Raw genomic sequence first — 27,295 nt, forward strand, 5'->3', positions numbered from 1 at the left:
AATGTTTGTCTGTGTTTACTTTATACAGAACAGAAAGCTTAGGCATGTACTTTCAACATGATGTGCTGTTGGTTCTTCCATCCGGACAGGAGATTGCAAACTTTTCTTGGATAGCCATCTGGGATGTTATGCATGAGGCATGTAATACATTTAGTTATTTCTGAATAAAAACATAAAAAACTTTGGCATTATTATTACCATAAATGTAAAATATGATGTCATTAAAATCCATTGGAAACTTCAAATGTTGGTATTGATCAATTACCAGTTTGTTTAACTGTGAAAGGGGGCCAACATCAACATAATTTGCACACAGAGCCAGTGTTTTTTATCCAGCTACCGTAGACTTGTTGTTAAACTTTTAACATATAAATCGTGGTTTGGCAGTGCCCCCTTAGTATAACGACTAGCATACCAAGTTGTCTGCCTATTTTGTGTTTATTTATTTACACCAACTCAACTACTATGCGCATTATTATACAGTTCTTGAATCAATGTATGATTGCCTGAATTCACTCACGCTATTTGATTCAAACCCAGTGCCCATCTGAAAAGTTTAACAAAGCATTAAATATGAAAAGGTAGCATACAGCACCTAGTAATGGCCTCAAAGGGAATCTTTCACAAAATATGAAAGAACTGAAGATGAATAGTGACTTTGAGGGTTAGTTTGGTTCAATGCCTGTGTGTACACAACAAGAGTACTAGATTATGGCATCATAAAAAGGATGATCACTAGCCCGTGAAACCTTACATTACTTGAATTCCAAGTCCAATCCTGAAGTTGGCATTTGTCCAAAGGCATCTATAAATCTGTTTGTCCAACATAAATTGTAAATATAAACTGTTACGTATCTTTTCAATTTTCTGTATGTTTGTAATGTAAAAGATGTGAGTTCTTCTTGTACTGCGGTCTGTCATGGATATTGTTCAACCTGTAGTTTGATTTAGTTATGATCATTGGGTTGTGTGGCCATTGTAGGTGGGATTTTTTTTTTTTTGGGGGGGGGGGGTTCAGGTTGAAGGTAATGTTGCATGAATGTTGACCAACTTGTTCAAATTTTTAGTAGTGCATCATCATATTGGGTGTTTTGCAATGTAAGGTAAAATGTTAATAGTTCTGGCTGTTGTTGAACATATATACAAACTGATTTTAAAACCCATCTTAACCTGTATGAATGAATTTTTGCCAAATTTATTCACGATGATTGCTTTGTATGGTTCATGTAGAGTGTTCAGGAAATTGACAAAAGAAATTGGCTTTTTGTTGTGACATGGGGACATTGAGGCTGGTATTTATCATCAACAGAGGTTGATAGTATTGTCTTAACTCTTAAAGACCAAGTTTGCTTATAAGCACCAGTTCAGTATGCAATAACCCATTGTGTAACATAGGCCCATAGCCAGGCCAGGGTAAAGGGGTGGTGATGGGGAGGGGGTGGGGAGGGCTGCACCTCTTGCAGACTTTGATGTTTACAGGACACAAATATTTTTCCCTGCAAAATCTGCTGCAGCAATGCAGAAATCAATATCAAACAAAAGAGATTTATCAGTGCAGACCAGCAATGTCTATTGTAAGAAAGATTAGTGTCTTTTGTAAACTGCAAAGTGCAAAAGATTACATTCTATACATCCTGGCTGTAGCCTTCTCTGCGTTATTCTTAGAGCCAAAGCCATCCAAGACAATCTTATACTGTATCCGGTTGGGCTTCTCATATATATATATTTATGCCTCGCACATTTGAGGTAATGAAGATTGTGGTGTTTGATCGTCAAAGCATGCGAATGCGAACTGAATGTACTTGAATAGCTATCAATAAACTGTTGATCAGGATGCATGTTTCTTGCAGGTGCATTATGGGTATGTTAATTTCTCCTGCCAGTTCAAGCCTCCAGATAGACGAGAGCTTGGAGACTTTTCCTTCACAAAGCTTGGTTACAAGTTTCATGTGGATAATGTAGTCATCGAAAACATCAAACAAGTCACCTTCATCGGTGTTGTCTATGATCATTGGAAGTCAGGTTTGTACACCTAAATAAAGATGTATGCAACAAAATGTGTATGTAAAAAAAAAAAAACTCCACATTAAGACACCTATTCAATCACTACGATTACCCTGCAAGTATTGTATACTTAGAATGTTTATGCTTCATGATTGCATGGTTTTTTATCTAGGTGTGGCTAATTCATCTTTTCAAAAGGATATATTAATTTGATCTCTCTCTTGTGTAACCACAACGAGCGACGGTGGGCCTGACTTGAGGTACAGTGTTTGAATACTGCTCACATCATACGTCTTATTCTGATTTTGAAATTTACAACCTAACTAGAACTTGCCCCATTTTGGAGAAAAAAATGTACTTTTTCATAAATTAGAAGGGAAAAATACCCCCATCCCCCCCCCCAAAAAAAAAGGAAAAGATACTATTTTGTTTTATTTTTTTTAGATTCAAAAGTGACCTTTCATGGAGAACTTATGAAATCTTTAATTAGAAAATGCCCTTTTGTTGCAAAATAAATAATTTAAAAAATTGTAATTACATAGAATTATTATGGTTAAAGACAATCTCTGAATTTGTACTATTACAGAATGCACAGAGGGTTCAGTTGTCAGGCGTCATTTAGAGGTGATGTTGTGGTTTGCTTCCTTAATTCAAAGTCACATGTCCCACTGTGTTTGAAGTTTCTGTCCCCTCAAAATGAACCCTTTCTTCTGGCACGTCTGGTTAAGTAGGGAATGTTTTGATCATGTTAAAACAGAATGATTGTAGCATTTTTTTTTTTTTTGCATTATTCTTACAGGATTCTCAATTTATGCAGGTAATGGAAGTCCAGAGTCAACTGAATGGAAGATAGAGCTGTTGAATAAAGATGAGTAAGTAAGAGAATTCAAATTAATTTCACATTTAGGCTGCATATAACCGTCACAAAGGAGCGCCTTTCCTTTGGATATTTTTCTAGCAGGGATGTGGATCACTGGGTGAAGTCGTTCCTTTGTGGTCTCAAGGAGGGCAGGAGAATATTGGTGAGATAAAATTTGAGTTCAAATGGTTGTTTTCATTATTAACTTACCCCAAGACTCTACAGACCTAATTGTTTATTTTTAAATGTTTTCCTCTGTTGTAATTGACATATTAACTCATCTTTCTTTTCAGAGATTCAAAACTTTCATTCAAGCCAGGTGTTAACCTTACCATGACATTACCTGATGATTTAACAGTCTTTGAAATTGATTTCATTGGTGTCTGGGTTCAGCCAGAAGTTGGTAAAAACGTTAACGTCATTACCATTACAGATCAAGATAGGGAGAACTTACCTCCCTACTTTCCAAATGCTACAGAGGTAACTTTTAATATGCTTGTGAACTTAAATGTAACACCGTCATTCCTACCAACGTATCAGATGCAACAGAGGTAACTTTTAAAGTGCTTATGAATTCAAATGTAACACTGTCATTCCTATCAATATATCAGATGCCACATAGGTAACTTTAGAAGTGCTTATGAACTTAAGTGTAACACAGTCATTCCTACCAATGTATCAGATGTCACAGAGGTAACTTTTAAAGTGCTTATGAACTCAAATTTTTTACCTTCGTTGCTACCAATGTATCAGTTGCCACAGAGGTAACTTTAGAACTGCTTATGAACTTAAGTGTAACACCGTCATTCCTACCCACGTATCAGATGCCACAGAGGTAACTTCAGATTAACCTTAGATTACCTTTATATGGAACTTTATGTCCTGCTTAATACCGAAATCTAAATGGGTTATGATTAACTGCTTCTTTCTTACCTTGAAATGTTGCACCATTCTGTCAAGAGTAAGGTCACGGGTAAGGTGAAACGATTCAACTGGAAAATATCAAGACTTTAGTGGTGCGTGTCCTTAATATGAGTAGCTTTATTAAAATCCCCGTAACCAGGGGCAAAAACCCTGAAACAAACGTAAAATGTATGCATTGTATAAACAAATATTTCACACAGACATGAATTACTTCGGCAATAGAAAACATATCAAACATGCATTGATCTCGCTGTATGATCCCATATATTTTACACCTTTTTATCACTCATCACCTATTTACAATAAACCCTCCCAGTACAGACATTCGATACAATCAAACCTCTCATAAATATATCTTTATCAGTCTTTTCAATCTTTCAACATATTGCGGCCTCACTTTACTCAAATAAGGAAAAAGAATACGACTAACTATTTGCGTTCCTCTACTGCAAAGTAAAGCCAACGATCCTACTAGTGAAATACTGCGGGCTAACGTCGCATCGCGTCCAACTGCAACGATTAACTAATGTGGTGCACCCAACACAACGTGCACCAAGTAGTACAAAATACGAATATCACGCCCTGACCTGCTCACCCGGCCTATTCATACTGATCCTTTACCTGCATTTTATGCAAGTAATATAAACAAAAACTTACACAAATTCAATTGATGCCCGTGAAGCAATCAGTGAATTAAACAAAGCAAACTAGAATATTGAATGTTGCTAATGCGAACTTCGTGAGCAAAACTGAAAATAAAAGAATATTTATGCGTAAATTTATACAGCTGCACGATAGTTGTTAGACTTGTGTCAAGCATACTCGTGACAATACATATCAGAGTTCTAAATGGTAACTTTAAGTTAAGCTGATTTTTTACCTTGAAATTTACACCATTTCCTATCAAAATAGGGCTTAAATTTGAATGTTACACCTTCACAGTTCCGTTCATATTAAGAAGAACTTTCTTCCCAATGTATGCCAGATGTCACAAAGGTAACTGTTTACCTGCATATTACTGTCAATTTAGACTATTTCTCCACTATACAAAACTGCTACTTACCTTGAACTTCCACCACAAAGCAAGGTAGAGAGAACTTTCTGATCTTTACATGTCACATTGTCTCATTTACCTTTCACATTGTAAAATGTGATGAAACAAATAAATATAAAAATCTTACAGTTGGAGCAAACAACAGCAAACATGCAATATGCAACATATTGTCTCACATTTTGTCACAAATGAACAGTATGGACAAGTTATCACAAAATTAATGTAAGGTTCCTAGAAATTGTGGCAAAATATTGAAGATGTTTTGGGTACATTAAACTCTGAAAGTTTTAGACATTGCTTAAAAAGTAAATACATAAATAAAAACATAGACCATTAACAGACAGCTGGGGGAAATCCAAAGTTTCAGTAAGTTGCTCGGTACAGTTTGCGTGTAAAGTATTTGAGGAGAAAGAGAGAGTCCACAGCAAAAGTAAAAGATGCAACCATGCAGCTGCTGTAAAGGACATGACGTAATTTTGTCTTTTCTTAGACCAAACGTTGTGAAGTCTTGCTTGGTGACATGTACCAAGTGTCATGGCAACTTGATAAACCCAACAACCAGATCACATTGGAGTTGAGCGGGAGGGTTGCTTCGAATGAGTACATGGCTTTTGGGATCAGCGGATCAGAAACGAGGACTCAGATGGTTGGATCAGATGTAACAGTCGTGTGGATTGATCCTAGTACCAATGAACCCGAAGCTGAGGACTATCATATGAGTGCCAATACACAGGTAATGTCAATATGGATGGTCAGCGTAGCATGCGGTCAGTGAGGAGGGACAACAGAATTCTGCTTAGCATGTGGCTTCACATTAAATGGAGAGACGACAGAATTCTGCTTTGAATGTGGCTTCACATTAAGAGAAAGGACAACAGAATTCTTCTCAATTTAGTTTTGGTAACATATTCCATTATGTTGCTTCAGCTCAGTCAAAGATTGCCAATTCCTGCTGTAAAAAAAATCAACGTCTATTTTACACTCCAAGAAAACAAGCTATTTGGAGGTACGTCCTTAACCATTGATACAAAATGAACTCACGTGTTAATTCTAAGTACATTTTTCATTCAATTTATTAGTTATTCATGTATATCACTTCTAGTGCTGATATACTTCTTCTTTCTAGTGCGTCGTCAACAGCGGTTTCGGAGCATGTCCAGATACGTTTTCTTCGGAGGGCAGCAATGACGTTCACTTGGTTGGAGCAGTGATCAGGCATGGCGTTACAACGATTACAGTAGAGCGCCCTCTGAAATCTGGTGAGAACACTCATTTACAAATAAATGAAGTTTCACGTACCGTGCATATGTTTACTCTATGAAAAACGATGTACTGTGTTTGTAAGTGGTTTTTAATTCTGGAAATACAGGTATTATATAAAAGGCTTGAACTGTAAAAAAAACAGGTATTATGTACAGGGTTCACACTTTTGTTTGTCACTTTTTGGGGACCAGAAGGAATTGAGGTGTTAGTAGGTTAATGGAACCTCAAACTCAAGTTCAGGAGACATGAACGCTGAAAGATTACCAGTAAGGATCGACTAGCTATTATATTTTAGAATTTGCAACAGCAACACAGCAAAAGGGGATTGACTGTATGACAGTGGTAGAGGCAGCTGTCTTTTTAAAAAATAATGAATTGAACAATTCCATTAGAAAGTTTCGATCAAATCATATAGTTCATTGTCTAAAAATAAACACTTTCCGCCTACCAGCTCACAGGTGAAAGTGTGTACAGTATGGTAGTGTACAGTACTTAGGCTGATACATTAGATTTGAATACTATGTAATACATAGATAGCTGCACTAGAAGAGATGCTTGTTGCCAAGTTTGAATTGTCAAATTGCAAACACTGTCTTTGGTAACCACAAAATTGTTGATCTATACAGCGTTATCAGAAACTTCCAGGATTGCTACAGTGAAACAGCAAACATCAGATCTGTATTGTGTAACCACATGTTATGAATTATTTCCATTCATTCACCAACAATACACAGTAAAGGTTAATAGATGCATGTTGTAAGGGATATTTTCTCCACGCTTAGTAGACTTCAGATCCCTTGAAGTTTCAACGGAATCTGACCTTAACCACTGGTAAAATCACATCTTTGAAGGATAAAATCAAACCACAGCCCAGAGCCAGACAGATGATTATTATCATATTGTTTGAAAGAACACTTATGGTCTTGGCATTGGCAAGTCAATTTGCACCATCATACATCTAGTATAGATGGCTTTTGGAATTTGCATGAATCTTCACTTTTGTTTGACCCTCTACAAGTAACCAGCGTTTGCACAACTTCACATAATCATTGATATTTTCTTCATGTTTCACCAGATGATCCTCTGGATAAACCGATCCCGACAGATGAACAGGTTTACACATTTTGGTCTCTTGGTACCATAAATAATGTTGGTTTGGTCGCTCATCACCATCACAGTGCAGCTGGTAAATACATAGCTTCAAAAAGTTAATGTTGAAACATTTAAATGTGATATTATTGTTTCAATAATAAAGTGTGGTTATATAAACCATTGTAATTTCTTTTACTATTTGCTTGTTTCGATTTTTCTAACTCGTAGTTTGATGGATTCAAAATCAGATGAAATCTTTACTTGGGTAATACAAATCATTGTAAATAATCATAGTACGGTGGATCCAAATTTGATGAATATTCAGAGTTTGCTACGTGTGTAGGTTACAGATCATCGCAGGTAAATATGTAGGGAATGGTGTGTCAGTTGATGACAAATTATTGCAGCATAGCATAGAGCCTTAATTGTATTGAGTCATGTTTACATTCTCAGGTCAGTATAACCAAAGTAAGAAGTTGTGAAAAACCGAGTCATCAGACATATTATGTGTGTATAGAGCTTGTGTAGTGTTCATCCAATGATCACTTTGGGGAGTATCTTTGAAATTTTACACTTATTACCCTTTCTTGCCGTAACCTCTTCTTAATATCTCTTTTGTTCATGGTATGTTACAATCACATGCTTATTGTCAGGTGGCCTAAGTTGCCGTATTTATAAAAATATTATACTAATAATATACGATAAATATATAGGAAATTCTGTTTCTCAAGTTGACTTCACTGTAAACTGCATTGTTGGTTTGCTTTTAATAGTAATATCTTAATGAAGTCGTAAATAAGACATAATTTCATTAAACATTGCTGAACTTTTTTTAATCTTCTAGGAGATTTAGAAATCAATTTTGGAACTCCAGAAAGGTCTTTCTGCACTGAGTTTTTAGCACTGGACAAGGATGAGAAGGATAATACATCGACAAAAAATCACTCTCCCATGTTGTATGATACATCCTCCTTCACAGGTAAGAAATAATAAAGAAAGACATCAGCTGGCAAAAAAATTGTAACACTGCATATGAATAGTACTAATGAAATACATGACTGGTCAGGCCTGCCCATAGAAAAACAGTTCTCCTCAATTCACTGCAGTATTTATTATGTGTTACTTGATGGCATAAACTACCCCAAGTACTGCCAATATGATTCATCCTTGGGTGCACCTAATTAATTGACCAGCCACCGTTTAATTGTAAATGCAAGTGCTCTAATGGCCAGCACTACTTTCCTGTGTGAAGACAAATTTGGCTTGACCACTGAAATAGTACACTGTGTGTCTATTCATGAATTTGTGCAAAGGAGCGTTCAGTATGGCTAGCATTACCAACCCGGGTAGATATTCAATCTGGCCTGTTTTTGGCCAAAAACAAAGGACTCATGTAGTATTTGCCATAGGCAGGGAAGACCGTAATTAAAAGCAAATACATGCGTTTGGTGAAAATATAGGGAACTTAACCTCACAAAGTGAATTATCGCTGAACCGATAGCTTCATGTTAGACCTGCATAGCTTCATGTTAGACCTGTATAGATAATAGATTTATGTTAAGCCGGCCAGTACAATCCCTGTCTGAGCACTGTCTGTCTTGACCATCATGATCTACTTTTTAGACAAAGTCAAGTTTGAATAAACCGTTGCAATTTATGCAAATATTATGTTGACATATTTTGTTGTAATGTTTTGTCTTTTACAGGTCGACACATAAGTAAACGGAATGTAGGCTCTCCTGACCCTTTAGGTATGATGTCACTTTATGTTTGTTGGAGAAAGAAATTAAATGAATGGCTCTACTGCAAATACATAGCAGCACAGAGAAGAGAATATAGTGCAAAGAAATTCAACCATTTCTATTGGTAAATCATGTCGTTTGCATGAGATTAGTTAATAAAACTCTCAAAAAATAATAATTCAAATAAACTGTGAGGCTCATTTAAAAATGTTCAGCTTTGGTCCATTCCAGTGTGTATGGTATTACTGAGGTGAATTGAAATGATGTAATTATACGACAGAGTAACCTTTTGGCTGACATTGGCTTACATACAACTAAGGAATCAGGATGGGACAAATCCATTGTAGCTAACATACTGATATCTTTTTGAAACTTGACATACATGCGAGCTAAGAAAACATATTTTGTGTTTATGACATAAAGTAAAGAGATACAATAATAATATACACCGAAGTGAGTTATAGGTAACCTTGGTGATCTGAAACAAGTCAAAGGAACCAGTTTCACAAGTTGCTGATATCTTATATTCTTGGGTGTGTTTGTGACTGATACAGTGAGCTGAAAACATCAAACAATTGTAGTTTGCATGAGGAAAAATGATGAGTATAACATACACCGGAGTGAGCCTTAAGTAAATCAATGTAATACATGAACTGAAGGAATGGGTATACAATTTTTATAGCTGATGTGCCTGTTTGATAAAATCATGCATGTTGGTTGCACAAGTCTGTTCTGAATTATACAAAAGATTGAAATTTGATGCTGTTTTCTTTTCTACAGATGTCTTTGAGTTATCAGTGTTTTGAACAAAGCAATATTCTCATCTCATTACCTCTCTGAAACAGTAACACTGAGGCCATTGCATGTGGTTTTGTAATATTCCTAAGCTCACTCCTGTCTTTCTTTTAATGTGTTGTAGTTGACCAGCATTTTTGTTCCAGTCGCACGGCAAACTTACAGTCAGGGTGTGAACTGATGATGTAGGATGTAAACCAAACAGAATAACCGGCACTTCAAATTTGAAAAATATTTGTAATTGACAAATATATTTCCTGTCTTTTTTTTCTCACAGCTTTGATGGTTGCAGATGCCTGTTGTTTCTTTATGTGCCAGAATGGAGGCGTTGGTTTCTTCACAGCTGACCAGCAGTCACGCTGTGTCTGTCCATCTCCATTCACTGGAGACTCATGCCAACAGGGTATGTATGTGTGTATGTATGTATGTATGTATGTATGGTACATTACTTTTCTGTAGACAATATAAATCAGTCTGGTGGTCTTGGCTTGTAAAGATTAAGTGTGCAAACATCCATTTGGTCAAACTTCTTTGGGGAATGTAAAAATCCTTTTGGTATTTGGTAGAGGTCAAAGCTGATTTGAGGTCAATTGTAGTCTAGTCAAGTCTAGAGCTCAACCAGTCTTGATAGTTTGGATTTACACCTTGAACCCCCTAATTTCTCGTGAGATTAAACAAGGTTAAATGCTGTCAATACAAGAATTCTGAAAGCAACGATTGCATGTTTGGTAAGTAGTTTCACGTACTTGGTAATTATTGCCGCCTTCGCAAGTACAAGAATCTTTAGTTTGTTTTATTTCGAGGGAGGTCAAAGATTCTTTCAGTTCAACTTATGTCAAAGTTTGGAAAACAATGTAAGTCCAACTGTATAGCTCCGTTAATGGCACTTGAGATTAAGGAAAAGTCATTTAGTGATCTTTGGAAGATCCAGCCTATAGATATCAGCTGTTGAGATAATGCATATTTTATTTAACACTTCTATCAGTTGAAACTTTGCTATGCAACCTCCCTTCACTACAGGCAGAGACCTTTGCGACCCGAATCCCTGCCAGAACAGTGGTTCCTGTATCCTCTTGCAGACCTTTCTCTGTATTTGTGCACCCGGGTTTACGGGTACCACTTGTGATCTGAGTGAGTTTCATGTTTATTTCATATATTTATCATATGAAGTTGTAATTCAATGCAAAAGGAAAGCAGGTCATGTGACCTTAACTTGCACTGAGCTAATGATGCTGTCTAGAAGTAAAGTAGGCAAATTACTGTAGTTTCCGATTTTCTGCTTCTCGAAATCATCCCTGATATTTACAGCTCTAGCTGGAGAAACTGTTTACTTAATATAGTAGTTCAGTATTCAGATCTTGCATAACAAATATAAGATTTGCAATATTGTTTTTATCATAAAATATTAGAGATACTGAAGTTCTGTTCCCAACAACTGCTATATGTAGTTTCATTTTATGTAGCCATATTATTGATTTTAACTTGTAGCATTTTGATGTAACTTAATCACCAGACATTAATTATCCCTTCTTCAGCTTATTTCTGCATCTCAGGACATTGATCATGACCATCCAAATGTGATAATAATATTTTGCAACATCCCCAGGTTAGGAGACACAACAGACAACAGAGTTAGAAAAGTTGGTTATTCTTGCCATTCATTCTAATGCAACAGAGACACCACATTGAAACTGTATGCATGCATTTAAATTCACATCATTTGTTTCGCAATTTTTAGTCGCAGGAGGTCCATTCACAGTGGTGTGTCCAGCCGACGTACTTGTCCTGACCTTAGCAGGAACTTCGCAGACTGCAGCTGCAACATGGAGAGAACCGGATGCACCTGGTTACCAGTTTATCCAAAGTAGTCATGCACCAGGGGATGAGTTTCCAGTTGGTGAAACCTCAGTAGATTACTTATTTACAACTTCCCAGGGTTTCCAGACCTGTACTTTCTGTGTTACTGTCCAGGAAGGTGCGTATTTTTAATTTCATTTGTAAAGGAACTCAAGTCTGTGTTTACCTGCTGCTGTACCGACCACATAAGAAGCTCTGTATGTATTTGATACTTTCTGCATATATACTTTCTGCAGGGGTCAAGAAACTAGCTTAGAGATAAGATGTATCAGGTGTAAATTGTGTTACGTTCCTGATGAGAGGCTCTGAATGTCCATACTGTGCTGTTGCAATGGACCCAATTGACAGAAAATAATGGATGTAACCATAGACAATGGTGATAAATATGAAACATTATTTGACCATTGTTTCTCTTTCCAGAAAATGTTGGGACAATCCTTACAGTATATACATTATATACTTATTATTTAAACTGCATCACTGTGGTAGTGTTCACTTTTTATTGTTTGTGTCATTTTATCAATTAATTAAGAGGAAAGATAAGTATTACAATTTCAGTCTGAAAGGACAAGTATACATGGAGCCACCCTGTGGACTTTTGACAAATGTACGACCTGTATATTTACAGATAGGAAACAGGTGAAATGGGAACATGAAATAATGCGAGCCGGTCTGAGCAATATTCATCTTTGACGCCTTAAAAATGGTCCATCCACGCACCCATACATGATACCAACTACAGTAAAAGTGTACAAATATGAGTGATGAAATTTTTAAAGAGAGAAAAGATCCCATTGTTATCTTGCCGTTTCATAATTCATCTCTAATTAAAATTATAGCATTTTCTTGCTCTGTCTTTCATCAGTCACCTTAACTCAACCAACTGTGAATGATTGCGTGAACGTGGAAGCGTTTACGCTGCAAGACCGCATGGCTGTACAATTTATGGAACCTACTGCCGCTGATGGTTGTGGCTCTGTTTTGCTATTCTCAGCCACTGCTAGGAGTGGAGATATCTTTCCAGTCGGTCAAACAGCCGTAACGTTTTCATTTTCAGATAGCTGTGGAAATATCGCTGTCTGCGATCTTGTTGTTACAGTTAATAATGGTAAAATATATATTTTCAAAATGTTTTTTTTTTTCCATCTCCTTTATTCTGTAAATACATGCATGTGTACATATGAATATTGAATGCATTTTTTTTCACGTATCTAATAGTATCATAACTATCGCTTATACATAGTAATTTAAACGTTTAACTGAGTTCATGAATAAAATGACAATTTCTGAACGCAGTACAAAGGCTATCATAAGTTATTTTGCTCCGTATATGAGATCTATCCAAACTTTTTTCTACTTGAAGGATGAACTTAAATTTATTGATAAATTCATTTAATATTGGCACTTCATTATTCATCTTTTGACTAAAGATATAGTACTGTTGCTATAAAAAAATTGAATTATTCTACTTTTACCTTTCCTTGATAATTGATCCCAGTTCAAACAGCGTAAGAAGCAAAGGTACAGAGTTAATCTATTTGACCTTGGTGTGGTAGATAAGGTTATTTAAAAAAAACTTGTTACCATGACAACAAAGGATGTAAGCCATTGATGTGAAAAGTTTAAAATGTTAGACACGTGGATCTGGCTTGAATGTACGTATTTGTCAATCCCATCAAAGTAATGAACATAAGAGAGTAGCAAACTCTGTGATACTTGCTGTTAATCTACTGTTCCGTTTAATGATCTGTTTTATTGTTTCTAAAATAACTGTCTTGATTTGTTTTGTATAGAATCTTCATCAAGCAGGTATTCCCCACTTTTTAACATACAGTACTTTTAATACAATGAGTAATTAGGTTATATATCAGTTAATGAAGTTGTCTTGTCGGCAATAATTGCTATCGCACCGTTAGTTTGCTTGTAGGAGACTTCAACTAAACTTGTTCATCTAATTTGCTCAGATTTCTAGTGTAGATGATTGATTTACTGAGTATGCAGTCTTTTTTCTTTTACAATATTATAATAACCACAAATCATCATTTGCGTTGTGACAGACACATCTTGTCCATGAGGTAGAAACATATGTTTGCCATAATTCTTGGACTGAGTGGCGCTCAATAGCCACTGTAAGTCTATTTTCTTGGCCTAGCCTGGATGGGTACTGGAGTAGGATACAAAATAAGCTGCAGAAGATTTTAGTTGAGCAACTTCATGAAACCTAGCGTATGGGCTATATTTGCCTAACCTGTAAGAGTAGCCTACTGGAGTAGCATACATAACAAACTACAGCAGTTTTTAATTGACCAAATTCATCAAACCTAGGCTATATTGGCCTAATCTGTAAGATTACTGGAGTAGCATACGTAACAAGCTGGAGAATTTTTTAATTGATCAGTTGTATCAAACCTAAGCTATATTGGCCTTTAGCCATGTAAGGGTACTATGATAGCACACAAAACAAGCTGGAGCAGTTATTAATTGATCAAATTCATCAAATCTAGGCTATCTTGGCCTAACCCGTGAGGGTAATGGAGCAGCATACATAACAAGCTGCAGCAGTTTTTAATTGATCAACTTCATCAAACCTAGGCTATTTTAGCCTGTAAGGTTACTGGAGTAGCATACATAACAAGCTGCAGCAAGTTTTAATTGATAACCTAATCAATAGGCTATCTTGGCTTAGCATGTAAGGTTCCTGGAGTAGTGTATATAACAAGCTGCAGCAATTGTTAGTTGTTGATCAATCTCACCATCCCTAGGCTATCCTTAGCCTAAGCTAATGATGTACATTTTCATGAATATAATTGCCCTCAATCGTTTGAAATGATACTTGTTTTGGACTGAATTATTATCAATCAGAAGTATGATAATCATATTATGGAACTGGGTAAAATTAATGTTAATATAATACTATAAATGTTAATGGTACTAAAATGACAACTTATTGTTTACCATTCAATATCCTCATGCAGTAGTGGATGTCACACCACCGTCAATCACAAATTGCCCGACAAATATTGTTCAAGTTACAACTTCGATGTCTAGTTTTGTAGTTGTCATGTGGGATGAACTTATTGTTGAGGATGTTTCTCAACCTATTCAACAAATAGAAGGACCTGACGGATTCACTGCAGTTTTCCTTCTTGGAACAACCACGACCGTAAATTATGCGTATCAAGATAGTGTTGGAAATATTGGAAGGTGTGCATTTGATGTCACTGTCAGGTGTAAGTATGACGACTTGCTGTATGTCTTCACATATCTGCTTGCTTTTTTTCATATTTTTCCCCATTGCACTAGTGATAGGAATATTTAGTTCAACATTCATCAATAGTCAGATATGCTGTCAACAGTGTCAGTACCTACACTAAAGAATGTTTTAAGAAATTTTAATATCTCACATCAAATTAAATTGCACCCAAAAGACCGCATGGCTGTACAATTTATGGAACCTACTGCCGCTGATGGTTGTGGCTCTGTTTTGCTATTCTCAGCCACTGCTAGGAGTGGAGATTTCTTTCCAGTCGGTCAAACAGCCGTAACGTTTTCATTTTCAGATAGCTGTGGAAATATCGCTGTCTGCGATCTTGTTGTTACAGTTAATAATGGTAAAATATATATTTTCAAAATGTTGCTATAAAAAAATTGAATTATTCTACTTTTACCTTTCCTTGATAATTGATCTCAGTTCAAACAGCGTAAGAAGCAAAGGTACAGAGTTAATCTATTTGACCTTGGGGTGGTAGATAAGGTTATTTAAAAAAAACTTGTTACCATGACAACAAAGGATGTAAGCCATTGATGTGAAAAGTTTAAAATGTTAGACACGTGGATCTGGCTTGAATGTACGTATTTGTCAATCCCATCAAAGTAATGAACATAAGAGAGTAGCAAACTCTGTGATACTTGCTGTTAATCTACTGTTCCGTTTAATGATCTGTTTTATTATTTCTAAAATAACTGTCTTGATTTGTTTTGTATAGAATCTTCATCAAGCAGGTATTCCCCACTTTTTAACATACAGTACTTTTAATAAAATGAGTAATTAGGTTAAATATCAGTTAATGAAGTTGTCTTGTCGGCAAAAATTGCTATCGCACCGTTAGTTTGCTTGTAGGAGACTTCAACTAAACTTGTTCATCTAATTTGCTCAGATTTCTAGTGTAGATGATTGATTTACTGAGTATGCAGTCTTTTTTCTTTTACAATATTATAATAACCACAAATCATCATTTGCGTTGTGACAGACACATCTTGTCCATGAGGTAGAAACATATGTTTGCCATAATTCTTGGACTGAGTGGCGCTCAATAGCCACTGTAAGTCTATTTTCTTGGCCTAGCCTGGATGGGTACTGGAGTAGGATACAAAATAAGCTGCAGAAGATTTTAGTTGAGCAACTTCATGAAACCTAGCGTATGGGCTATATTTGCCAAACCTGTAAGAGTAGCCTACTGGAGTAGCATACATAACAAACTACAGCAGTTTTTAATTGACCAAATTCATCAAACCTAGGCTATATTGGCCTAACCTGTAAGATTACTGGAGTAGCATACGTAACAAGCTGGAGAATTTTTTAATTGATCAGTTGTATCAAACCTAAGCTATATTGGCCTTTAGCCATGTAAGGGTACTATGATAGCACACAAAACAAGCTGGAGCAGTTATTAATTGATCAAATTCATCAAATCTAGGCTATCTTGGCCTAACCCGTGAGGGTAATGGAGCAGCATACATAACAAGCTGCAGCAGTTTTTAATTGATCAACTTCATCAAACCTAGGCTATTTTAGCCTGTAAGGTTACTGGAGTAGCATACATAACAAGCTGCAGCAAGTTTTAATTGATAACCTCATCAAAAGGCTATCTTGGCTTAGCATGTAAGGTTCCTGGAGTAGTGTATATAACAAGCTGCAGCAATTGTTAGTTGTTGATCAATCTCACCAACCCTAGGCTATCCTTAGCCTAAGCTAATGATGTACATTTTCATGAATATAATTGCCCTCAATCGTTTGAAATGATACTTGTTTTGGACTGAATTATTATCAATCAGAAGTATGATAATCATATTATGGAACTGGGTAAAATTAATGTTAATATAATACTATAAATGTTAATGGTACTAAAATGACAACTTATTGTTTACCATTCAATATCCTCATGCAGTAGTGGATGTCACACCACCGTCAATCACAAATTGCCCGACAAATATTGTTCAAGTTACAACTTCGATGTCTAGTTTTGTAGTTGTCATGTGGGATGAACTTATTGTTGAGGATGTATCTCAACCTATTCAACAAATAGAAGGACCTGACGGATTCACTGCAGTTTTCCTTCTTGGAACAACCACGACCGTAAATTATGCGTATCAAGATAGTGTTGGAAATATTGGAAGGTGTGCATTTGATGTCACTGTCAGGTGTAAGTATGACGACTTGCTGTATGTCTTCACATATCTGCTTGCTTTTTTTCATATTTTTCCCCATTTCACTAGTGATAGGAATATTTAGTTCAACATTCATCAATAGTCAGATATGCTGTCAACAGTGTCAGTGCCTACACTAAAGAATGTTTTAAGAAGTTTTGATATCTCACATCAAATTAAATTGCACCCATTTTCAATAAGTTCCAAGCACTATAAATTTAAATGTGTATAGTAAAGTAAATTATCGTTGTGCCCAACTTCTGTTAGCATGAGAGCCAGGTACAAAAGGTTTGTTATTTTTTTTTATTGTACTGCTACAACAATGATAAAAAAGTACCAAAATATGACTTTCATTTTACCCAGTTACCTTGGATGCTTCACCTCCCGATTGTGGAAATATTTTACCAGAGTTAACAGAGTGCATAAGTCCTGATGCCAACAGCGTCATCATTGCCCTACCTCAACCTTCGTGCTCAGATGACTCGGGTACTGGCCGGATCCTCTCCAGTAGTCTTTCTTCGAATGAATTTTCTTTGGGAAACACAACAGTCAACGTCACATGCATAGATGATGCTGGAAACAGAGCACACTGTCTTACTAGAGTTAGTGTTATTCAAGGTTAGTTTCCATTTGTACATAAATATCAACAACTTGAAACATATTTTGACTGAAAGAGCATGTTTGCCTGTTAGTTGTTAATTCGCTCAAAACAATTAAGGTCTGTATCATTTTGGTACATTTTTTTCAATTTTTCGACAATATTCTCCTCAAAAGGACTGGTCAGGTAATAAGACATTCCTTTTTGGACAACTGAATGCCAATTATTGAGTAATCATATAAATTTTGTCATCTAGACAGGTAATAAACTAGCGAATGGTTACGTTTTGTCCTTAGCTGATGTCACCGCTAATTAATAATTGCATTGTTACATTGCATTTTAATAACATCAATGACACTTAGTCGATCTTGAACAAATTTAGCTCCTATTTATGATTCATGATTTCACGATTAGTTTTTTGACAATCCATTTTGTTTCAGTATATTTTTTATTTTTTTAGTGCTTTAGGTTGTATTAAGATTTCCATTTTTTCTTTGTGTCTGTTTATCAGTCTTTTTCACTCGTTAGTCTAACAGTGTGTTTGATTAAATTAACCCGAAGCCTGAATATTTATTAATCTGTGGTGAGTGGGGGCTTTTTTTCAATGAGGCGCAGACAATCCATTCTGATATGTACTTTACTACTTTTCTTCTCCAGTGGAGGATCCCTGCTACTTTTTTCCTTGTGCCAATGATGGATTCTGCATCAACATAGGATCAGAATTTCTCTGTCAATGCCAGCCAGGATTTACTGGCATCCAGTGTGAAGAAGGTTAGTTCACCTATACTTTTCTCTCGATAGATGTGTTACTGTAGGAATTCAAGGCATAAATGGGTATATGAGATCACCCCTTAATGAAGATAACAAGCTTCTATGTTCACAGGAGGCTTCGCCTTGGTCTGTCAGTAGAATATGAAAGTATTAAAGATGGTATATCGCCCACTTTGAAACAGAATATTTGATGCTTTTAAACTTTTCAAAATAACACTATTCATATTTTCTGATAGAAGTCAAATAAGAAGTTCGGTTGGCTTCTTGAAATGTCGAAAAAAAATCTGATTTTACAAAGTTGGATCTTTTGAATGTGTTGATGTTATGACCATAAAGTTTAGAAAATGATAGTCAACAAGATAATCAAAGAACTTCGAAGTGTAATAATTTCGTGCAAAACAGAGACTTAAAATCCACCATTTAGTGAAGCTTTCACTCTGCAAGATTATTTTTCATATTGTTTACTTTTTGTTTTATATCGTCCCTTATTTTTGTAAATTTTGATCTGAAATATTTCCAGTTGAAACTCCCTGTAGTCCTAATCCTTGTCTAAATGCTGGTTCTTGCAATCTCACTGATGTCAACGAATTCCGATGTATGTGTCATCCTGGATTTACAGGACAAGTATGCGATCAAGGTTAGTATATCAGAAATACCAAAGAGAAACTCTCAAAATCCTCACTGTTTTTGATGGACCAGATACAGTTTCTCTTCGAATTTACCCGTAATAGATGTTGCAAAGCTAATTATGTTATGACATTCAAAATAAGTCGATGACCGTGGTGTATCAACGATCGTGCGTATCGATTGCGTCTCTGTTTACACAAAAATTATATAAGTATTTGTTATTAGCTATGTTTACTTTAGAGTGTGGAAAGCTGTGATGTATGTAAAGGCCTTAATTGCATACATTGGCTACCTCAAGTTGTAGCATGGCAAACTTTTGATGGTAGTGTGGTCCTCCGAGACGACCAAATTTCTGATCAGGCAACCAAAATCAGAAGTGGAGGTTGTCTGTTGGATGACCAGTTGTTTTCTTAAAATACAGATTGCATTGTATCTAAATACTACCAAATAGGTAAACTGTTAAATTGGTATCACCCAAAAGCTTGTGTGATATTCACCCACCTACACATCTCTCCTACAATACTCAAATTGGTCATTGTTATGTTTTCAGACAACCAAATTTGCTGTTTGGACAACCAATAGGTACTGCCTTTGTTCTCCGGGGGCAACCGGAAAAATCCCCTGAAAAATAAAACTGCCCTGTGTGGTCATAAAGTTCAATTTCCTCCAAGTACCCCTATAAACCGACCTTCAATATGTAGCCCGTATAAAGCTGGACTCACGCTGGACTAAAGTTTGATTAGATAGCTAATCCCTATATAGCTGGATTAACATAAATTTTATTAGATAGCAACGGAGTTCAACTGCAAGAACATCATGCACTGGGCATTCTGTTGTGACCAAAGTAACTGCAGCCCTAGGATTGACACTGACTATCTCTGCTGGACGGTTGGTTTGAAAGTTATTGATATGTCAAGATTAAAGACGTACTGTTAGAGGCATTTTTCTTCATCCCTCAACACTCAGACATTAGACATCTACTTATGTTAATACCTCCCCCTTGTTTGTTCTCACCGTATGTGTTATCGGGCCTTATACTCACATATATTGTAAACGTTTTTTTATTGAGAAAGAATTAAAAATTGATCATTTCGGAATGGCATTGTACCTAGTTTTGTATACCCTCTTATTCTTATGTAAGTTGTTTTAGTTGAAAAGAAGAATAATTAGTAATCTAGTACATAAACAACAAACAGTTGTTGACGAAGACCTAATGGTTTCATCGGTTTCATCGAACTACATTACTGCCCACATTGTTGGTGAGGGCAGTTGCATATGACCTAGGTCGCTGCTGCAAGTCTTTGTTGAGGTCAATGTTGCTATGGTGAGTTTGGATGCCGTCGACTGTATATTTGTATGCCCAAAAGTTAAGGAAGTCATTACTTCCGAAGTTATTTAATTGAACCAGAGAGTAGGTCGATTTGGGGAGGCTGGTTATAAAAAAGAAAACATTGTCTAAATTTAAAGAATATAAGCTGCCATATCTAATAGTCTAATAGCACATCAACAAATTGTATACTTCCTGCAGAAATTGCATAGAATGTACAGAAACAACGTTGTTTGTAGGTAGAATACTTCATTTGATCTATTTGTAGTGGTAGGAGCAACTCCAACAATAACTTGTCCAGGTGATGTTTATGTGGTGACAGATGGGACATTAGTAGATGCAGTGGTAAGGTGGATAGAACCTGGTCCAGTTGCAGGCTTTGTCCTCTTGACCCAAACTCACAGACCTGGTGATATATTTCCCGTTGGCCAAACTACAGTGATGTACCTCTTCCTCGATACCACTGCAATTACACTTGTATCCTGTGAATTCATCGTTATGCACGAAGCAGGTATGCTACCCTTGTAAATCTTGCAGCTTCTTTTGTTTTTTTTTAATGGCCAACTTACTGCTATAAATCATGTACTTCATTTGGTCCAGGTGTGTCTTAAAGGTCATGATCTGTGGGTTGTGTCAAGCATGTAGCAATATCATTTAATTGTGTTGAGAGTGTAAACCACCATATCCTCAAGCAGAAAGTTAGTGTGCACTCAGTGTGCATTACGATCTTCCCTGCCTAAAGCAAATACCACCTAAGTCCCCTGTTTTGGGCCAAATACAGGGGAGATCGAATATCTACCCGAGGTGCCCCCAAGGATGAATCCTAATGGCAGTACTTGGGGAAGTTTATACTTTGAAGTAACAAATTATTTATGCTCGATTGATGACTGTGTCTCTAAATGCAGGCTATATCGCCATGTGAGTTTTGAAAGTCAGTGTCCCACATGTTTTGTTCATCTGTTTAATCTTCAGTTGATCTTGAGCCTCCCACTGTAAGCAACATTGCTGATGTAACAGTAACAGTTACAGAAGTGGGAGCTGCAGTCGAATTTGAAGAACCTACAGCTGTCGATGCTTTCAGCACTGCGTTTCTGGTGGCAGCTACTCACAGATCCGGAGATGTGTTACGGGTTGGTTCAACCATTGTGACTCATACCTTTTCAGATTTTTGTGGAAATACAGTTGATGCTGTATTTGTCGTCACAGTGAAGATCCGTAAGTAATAAAGAAGTTGAAATAGTGATATTTGTTCCTTAGTGGGCTTTATATGTGCAAAATAGGCATTGAATGAGATTTCCGCCTACGTGGTATATTGATACAACTACCGGAGCTGAGTAAAAGAAGAAAAACTTTTGTGCTGAATTTTTTGAAAAATTTTGTAAACATCATTATTGCAAAAGTGAAAAGGTTATATAAACTTCATACAAATCATATTTCTTTACATATATTCAAAGCAACTCCATGTCCTGCTGACATCTTACAAACAACTGGTCTTGTGTTAACCCCTGTAACATGGATTGAAAGTAACGATACAACGTTCCTTGTCCTGAATCGAAGTCACCAAAGTGGAGATTCATTTCCTACAGGACAAACAACAGTAACCATTGAATACTTTGAAACTTCAAGCGGTGAACGTCTTCCCTGCACATTTACCATTACTCTTATTGGTGAGTTGATATGCACTCTCTACAATATATTAAATGAGACAATGTCATGGTTGATACTTGACAATGATGCCAGAAAAAATAAAATATTTTATTTGTTTGATGTAGGCATATTCAGGAAAGGGGGAGAGGGGGGTCACAGGGGTGGGTAACAGCACAGTACTTGGACACAAAGCTGATGAGATACTTCTTGTGCTTTGCTTCAAAACTTGAACATTCAAGTTTGTGAATTGGTCTAGTGGGCAGGGAGTGGTCTCACTAATACAATGAAAAAAAAGTATTAAATACTGACTTGCATAAATTTACATTTTACCCAGTTACATTGGATACTACACCTCCTGATTGTGGAAATATTTTACCGGAGTTAACAGAGTGCGTAAATCCTGGTGCCAACAGCGTCATCATTGCCCTACCTCAACCTTCGTGCTCAGATGACTCGGGTACTGGCCGGATCCTTTTCAGGAGTCCTTCCTCGAATGAATTTTCGTTGGGAAATACAACAGTAAATTTCACATGCACAGATGATTCTGGAAACAGAGCACACTGTCTTACTAGAGTCAGTGTTATTCAAGGTTAGTTTTTGATTGTTAACGTAGCCATGTTTTGTATTCTTGTTGAGAGACACAGTGCAACTAAGATGGCTTATCAATTTCGTTAATTCGATCAATAGAAGCAGCAAGATTTCAAACCTTGTGGGCATTTGAGTCGTGGAACTAGTGGAAGATTATCATCTCATCAAGGCCTAGCGTTGTGCGGTAGTGTATATTTCACACAACCGGTTGTGCATGAATCCCGATATCGTAACTACAACCGGGAGTTTCCTCAGCTTTCATCTATGGTTCAAAGCAATTAGTAACAAGACTGTCAATGTCATACATTCATTATGCAAAGTCTAGGCTATGTACTTTATTTAACACGCACGGTTAGAAAGAATAATTACACGCTATAGAAGGGCCTTTGGTTTTTAACATACACTTTCAAAAAGAATAGCACATACCTTGGAAAAAAGCAACCCACACCATCCTCCCAAAATAGCCAAAGTTAACTATAAATGACATCATGGAACCCCCTGCATTTATAAACGAATCCATTACATTACAGCATAGAATCTCAAGTACCGTACTGCACTGTGTGTACCAGTATCGTACCTAGGTTATAATAATATACAGTCCCGGGCGAATATGGATTTTAACTGGATATACTCCCTGCGGTTTTAACTGAAAATTTATGAAATTGTTATAATTATTTTACCAAAATGAGGTGAAATATAAAAAAAAAACCGGGACCCGCACAGCTATCTTGATCCAAAGGAAGTTAAGAGTAAAATAATTTGTGAATTTGTTTAAAAATACATTTGGAGTTCTGGTATTAACCGAGTACTGGGGTCACTGGATAATTCATGTCAAATTTCTGCATTTTGTGGAAGTAGGGAAAGGGTTGCAGAAGTCCTGAGAAGGGTGTTATATTAGCTATTTTGCTAGTTACATTATTCAGAGAGTTAATCAAAATTAATGTTCATACTTGATTCAATAATCACTCCGTTTCCAAGGAGTCAACTTTCAGAGGGAGTGTCAAGAGTAATATTTGATATGTTCATATGTTCTTTACTTCCATCTTCAGCTAACGTTCCCTGTAATTCTTTTCCTTGTATGAATGATGGATTCTGCATCTCCATGGGAACTGAGTTTCTGTGTACCTGCCAGCCAGGGTTTATTGGAAACCGGTGTGAAGAGGGTTAGTACGCCTAGATATATTTTCACCTGATGAGCCCACTACACTATCAAATTACTGATTAAACAAGCCATTCATGTAAGTTGCACTTAACATTGTGTAAGCTGCTACATCCAAAGTAGGACTCTCAGGGTGGCTGCAGAATGGTGCAGCCATGCAAGCTGCATAAGAAGAATTAATTTATTGTTCTTCACGGTTTCACACATCGGGAAATGCAAGTCTACATAGATAATTCCTAGATTGGCTAGAGGAAATTGATGTCACAAAGTCATTTTATTAATGGTAAGCTTTAATGTTTGGATAAGAAAACAGCCAAATATGTAAATGCATTCAAATAGGAACAATTTGTGCAAAATCATCCCAAACTTATTATTTTGGTTACATGTTTTGTCATCCAGACAACAGTGTTGTATCTTCTTCATATAAGATGTTGACGAGGTAAATTCATGAGAGAACTCCAAAGATTAGATTAAGTGAACGTGTTTATCCAAATGCATTCGAGCAGATCATTAACGCAACAGACATAATATGTGATATAGTGACATAGAACAAAGAATCATATGAAAATATGTATTCAGTAGCTCATCATTAGTCATATCTTTTTTAGTATTCCTTGGAGTACCCTGTCTGAGGCCAAGCTTCAATTCTTTCAGTTTAGATTTCTGGATAGGATTTTAGGTACTAATAGACTTTTGTTTTTGACGGGGAAGTCAGAATCTCCACTGTGCAAATTCGACGAGGAGAAAACAATCGAGCAACTTTTCTGGGACTGCTACGTGACAGCAAATTTTATGCTTAATGCCGAAATGCGTTTCTTAAATAAGCAATTCTTTTTCTCCGAACAAGATATCTCATTTTGTTTTGGCAACGTTTACTGTTACCCTTACAACTTTTTAATGATCCACCTGAAGTATTATATTTTCGTATACAAGACAAGTAACACCGAGCCAAATATCGATGATTTCTTTTATAAATTTAAATTTGCTTTGAGCGTTGAAAGTTTAAATTATTTTAAGCGAAAGCAGCCAAGGAAAAATAAAGTGAATTTCTCGGAGCTGAGAAATGCCTTTTCATATTGTCCAAACCTGTTTACGTAGATGTTTCTTTTTTAGCTGTGTGTAGTGCAAATTTGGATTCATTTGCTGTCTACTTGCTGTCTACTTACATTAACTGATATTTATTGCAGTCGCTTGAATATGTAACAGACCATACTATTTTTGTTTTTGCAACGTATAATTTTAATTGTATAATTCAGTGGTTGGTTTAAATTTGATCTGAATTGTTTGTAGTTCAAACTCCCTGTAGTCCTAATCCTTGTCTAAATGCTGGTTCCTGCGTTATCACCGGTGTCAACGAGTTCAGCTGTGATTGTCCTTCTGGATTTATAGGACAAATTTGCAATCAAAGTAAGTACATCAGAAATACCAAAAAGGAAGAAATTACATGCAAGCATTGTAATTGAAAACATGTAGAAGAAAAAAGAGAAGATGTTGGTTTGTTTCTGTTTAAAATTCATTTTTATTACAGGATATGTACGTTCAAAAGTAATGAAGATTTACTATATTTATTGCACTTTGCATTTATTTCACTTTAAAAATGAATTCGGATTTATTAATTTTTAAGATAACTATTATTAATTAATATTATTATGATTAATGTTATTGCAGTATGTATACTTTCAAAATGAATGGATATTTATGAATTACTAATATTATAATTATTAATTAATATTATTAAGTTTGTTACAGGATATTACTGTCAACATGAATGGAGATATAAATCCAAGTAATGGAACCATAGTTAAAGGGAGGGAGGGGGCAGGGAGGAATGGAAGGGGAAGGGAGAAGGGGGTAGGATGGGAATTGGGAAACACAGCAGTAGGTGAGATTATTATGGCGTTGAAGACTAGTCTAGATAACTGGTCCCCATCGCTGGTAAACAAGCCATTGCCTAATAAGTAATTGAATTGGAATAGAGAGAAATTATGAAGGTTGGGCACGAAACCATCTAGTCAAACAATTCTTTGAATAATGGAAGATGCCACAAAATCCGATATTGTTACATACATATTAGACGTTTTGATGTAAGTGTGTCAAATGTACAAACACTTTTAAAGTACAAGCAAGGTAAAATGCCATTTAATGAGCAGTGCACATAATTGATATGGCTAAAGTACACCTTTCAAAATAGTTGAGTTGTGGCTAAACACATTTACCAGAAGGACAACTCTATCATGCATTCTGTACTTTTCTATAAATTTATTAACGGACAGTGCCTATACTACTTTAAACACAATAATGTCTACTGCTTGCTCCCACCTCCCCCCCCCCCCTCATAATCAATATGTACAGATATATCTTGTTTGAAGCCAGACAGTTCATCTTTCTTTCAGTGGTTGGAGTAATGACAACAATTACTTGTCCAGATGATATATATTTGTTGACAAACGGTGGGTTAGCAGAGGCAGTCGTGTCGTGGATAGAACCTGCTGGTTCTGTTTTGTCCCAAAGTCATAGACCAGGCGATATGTTTCCAGTTGGTGAAACTTCAGTGACCTATGTCATCCTCGATTCTGCTACAAGAATAATCACGTGTGAATTCAGGGTTCTGCACCAAACAGGTATATACTACCTTTGTAAATCTATGTGTTATATTTAGCATCCACTTTATACTACAACAAAACAATTAAGTTGTGCCATAAAATGTTTTTTTGCTGCAACTGCCCCCCCCCCCCTCCCCATGAAAAATGTAATCATTATATTAAGCTTTCCGAGTGCTTTGAGCACCAAATTTTTACCACGGATCTATAAACTAAGTATGGATCTGACGCAGGGCTACAGACCCAAACCTAGAGATGAGAATCAAGTCCAACTGTAAAGGCTAATTTTGATCTACATTAAACTTTGAACATGTTAATCCTGGTAGAGTATGAAGGTTATATGCGAACTTTGAAGTCAAACTTTTAGCGTAAATTTTTTCGGAGTAAAATTATTATCATTAAACTTTAAAGGTCATATCACTTAATGCAAATGTATCACACAAGATACAATAATTCCACCTACTTTAATATATATCTCAACAGAAATGAAAGATTGATCAAAATACAAATGAGCAGTCATAGATGCTTATCATACGACATATGGATGGGTGATAATGAAATGACCATTCTGATGAAATCTTTTGGTTACAAGAAGAGGTAGTTTCTTCTAGTCATTAGTTTTGCTGATTGAGTCTTAAATCTGCTTTGGGCTGGTCATTAGTTTTGCTGACTGAGTCTTAAATCTGCAGATATCATTTCAGTTTTGGAAAATGAGTTTAAACGCCCAAACAGCGAAGTAATTGTTAGTGTGCACTCAATGGGACTTGTTTCTGAAAGTAGGTCCTACATATTATATATTATGTCTGATATCTCTCCAGTTGATGTTGAACCTCCTACCGTTAGCAACGTGAGGGACGTTACCATCAATGTGACAGCGGTGGGAGTTGCAGTTGAATTCGAGGAACCTACAGCTGAGGATGCTTTAAGCGTGGCATATCTGGCTTCAGCTAGTCACAGATCT

General features: G+C 36.2%; 2 protein-coding genes across 2 annotated transcripts in view; both read left to right on the top strand.

Moving 5' to 3' along the window:
- Window positions 1–27,265, top strand: LOC139965440 (uncharacterized). The gene is made up of 27 exons (XM_071967779.1): window positions 1–137; window positions 1,851–2,022; window positions 2,804–2,876; window positions 3,157–3,343; window positions 5,332–5,574; window positions 5,968–6,100; window positions 7,180–7,290; window positions 8,041–8,175; window positions 8,903–8,947; window positions 10,011–10,136; window positions 10,754–10,864; window positions 11,472–11,708; window positions 12,456–12,698; window positions 14,566–14,820; window positions 16,759–17,013; window positions 17,381–17,635; window positions 18,273–18,386; window positions 18,907–19,023; window positions 20,609–20,851; window positions 21,313–21,555; window positions 21,795–22,007; window positions 22,322–22,576; window positions 23,625–23,738; window positions 25,025–25,141; window positions 26,128–26,355; window positions 26,818–26,931; window positions 27,153–27,265. The coding sequence occupies exons 1-26, from the start codon at window positions 45–47 to the stop codon at window positions 26,829–26,831; spliced, it is 4,332 nt and encodes a 1,443-aa protein (XP_071823880.1). The 5' UTR covers window positions 1–44; the 3' UTR covers window positions 26,832–26,931; window positions 27,153–27,265.
- LOC139965439 (uncharacterized) overlaps window positions 1–27,295 on the top strand; it is a gene marked incomplete in the record, with an annotated part of 200,375 nt that overhangs the window by 82,746 nt on the left and 90,334 nt on the right.

Source organism: Apostichopus japonicus, chromosome 3, assembly GCF_037975245.1.
Source record: "Apostichopus japonicus isolate 1M-3 chromosome 3, ASM3797524v1, whole genome shotgun sequence".
In the NCBI taxonomy this organism is placed as follows: domain Eukaryota; kingdom Metazoa; phylum Echinodermata; class Holothuroidea; order Aspidochirotida; family Stichopodidae; genus Apostichopus; species Apostichopus japonicus.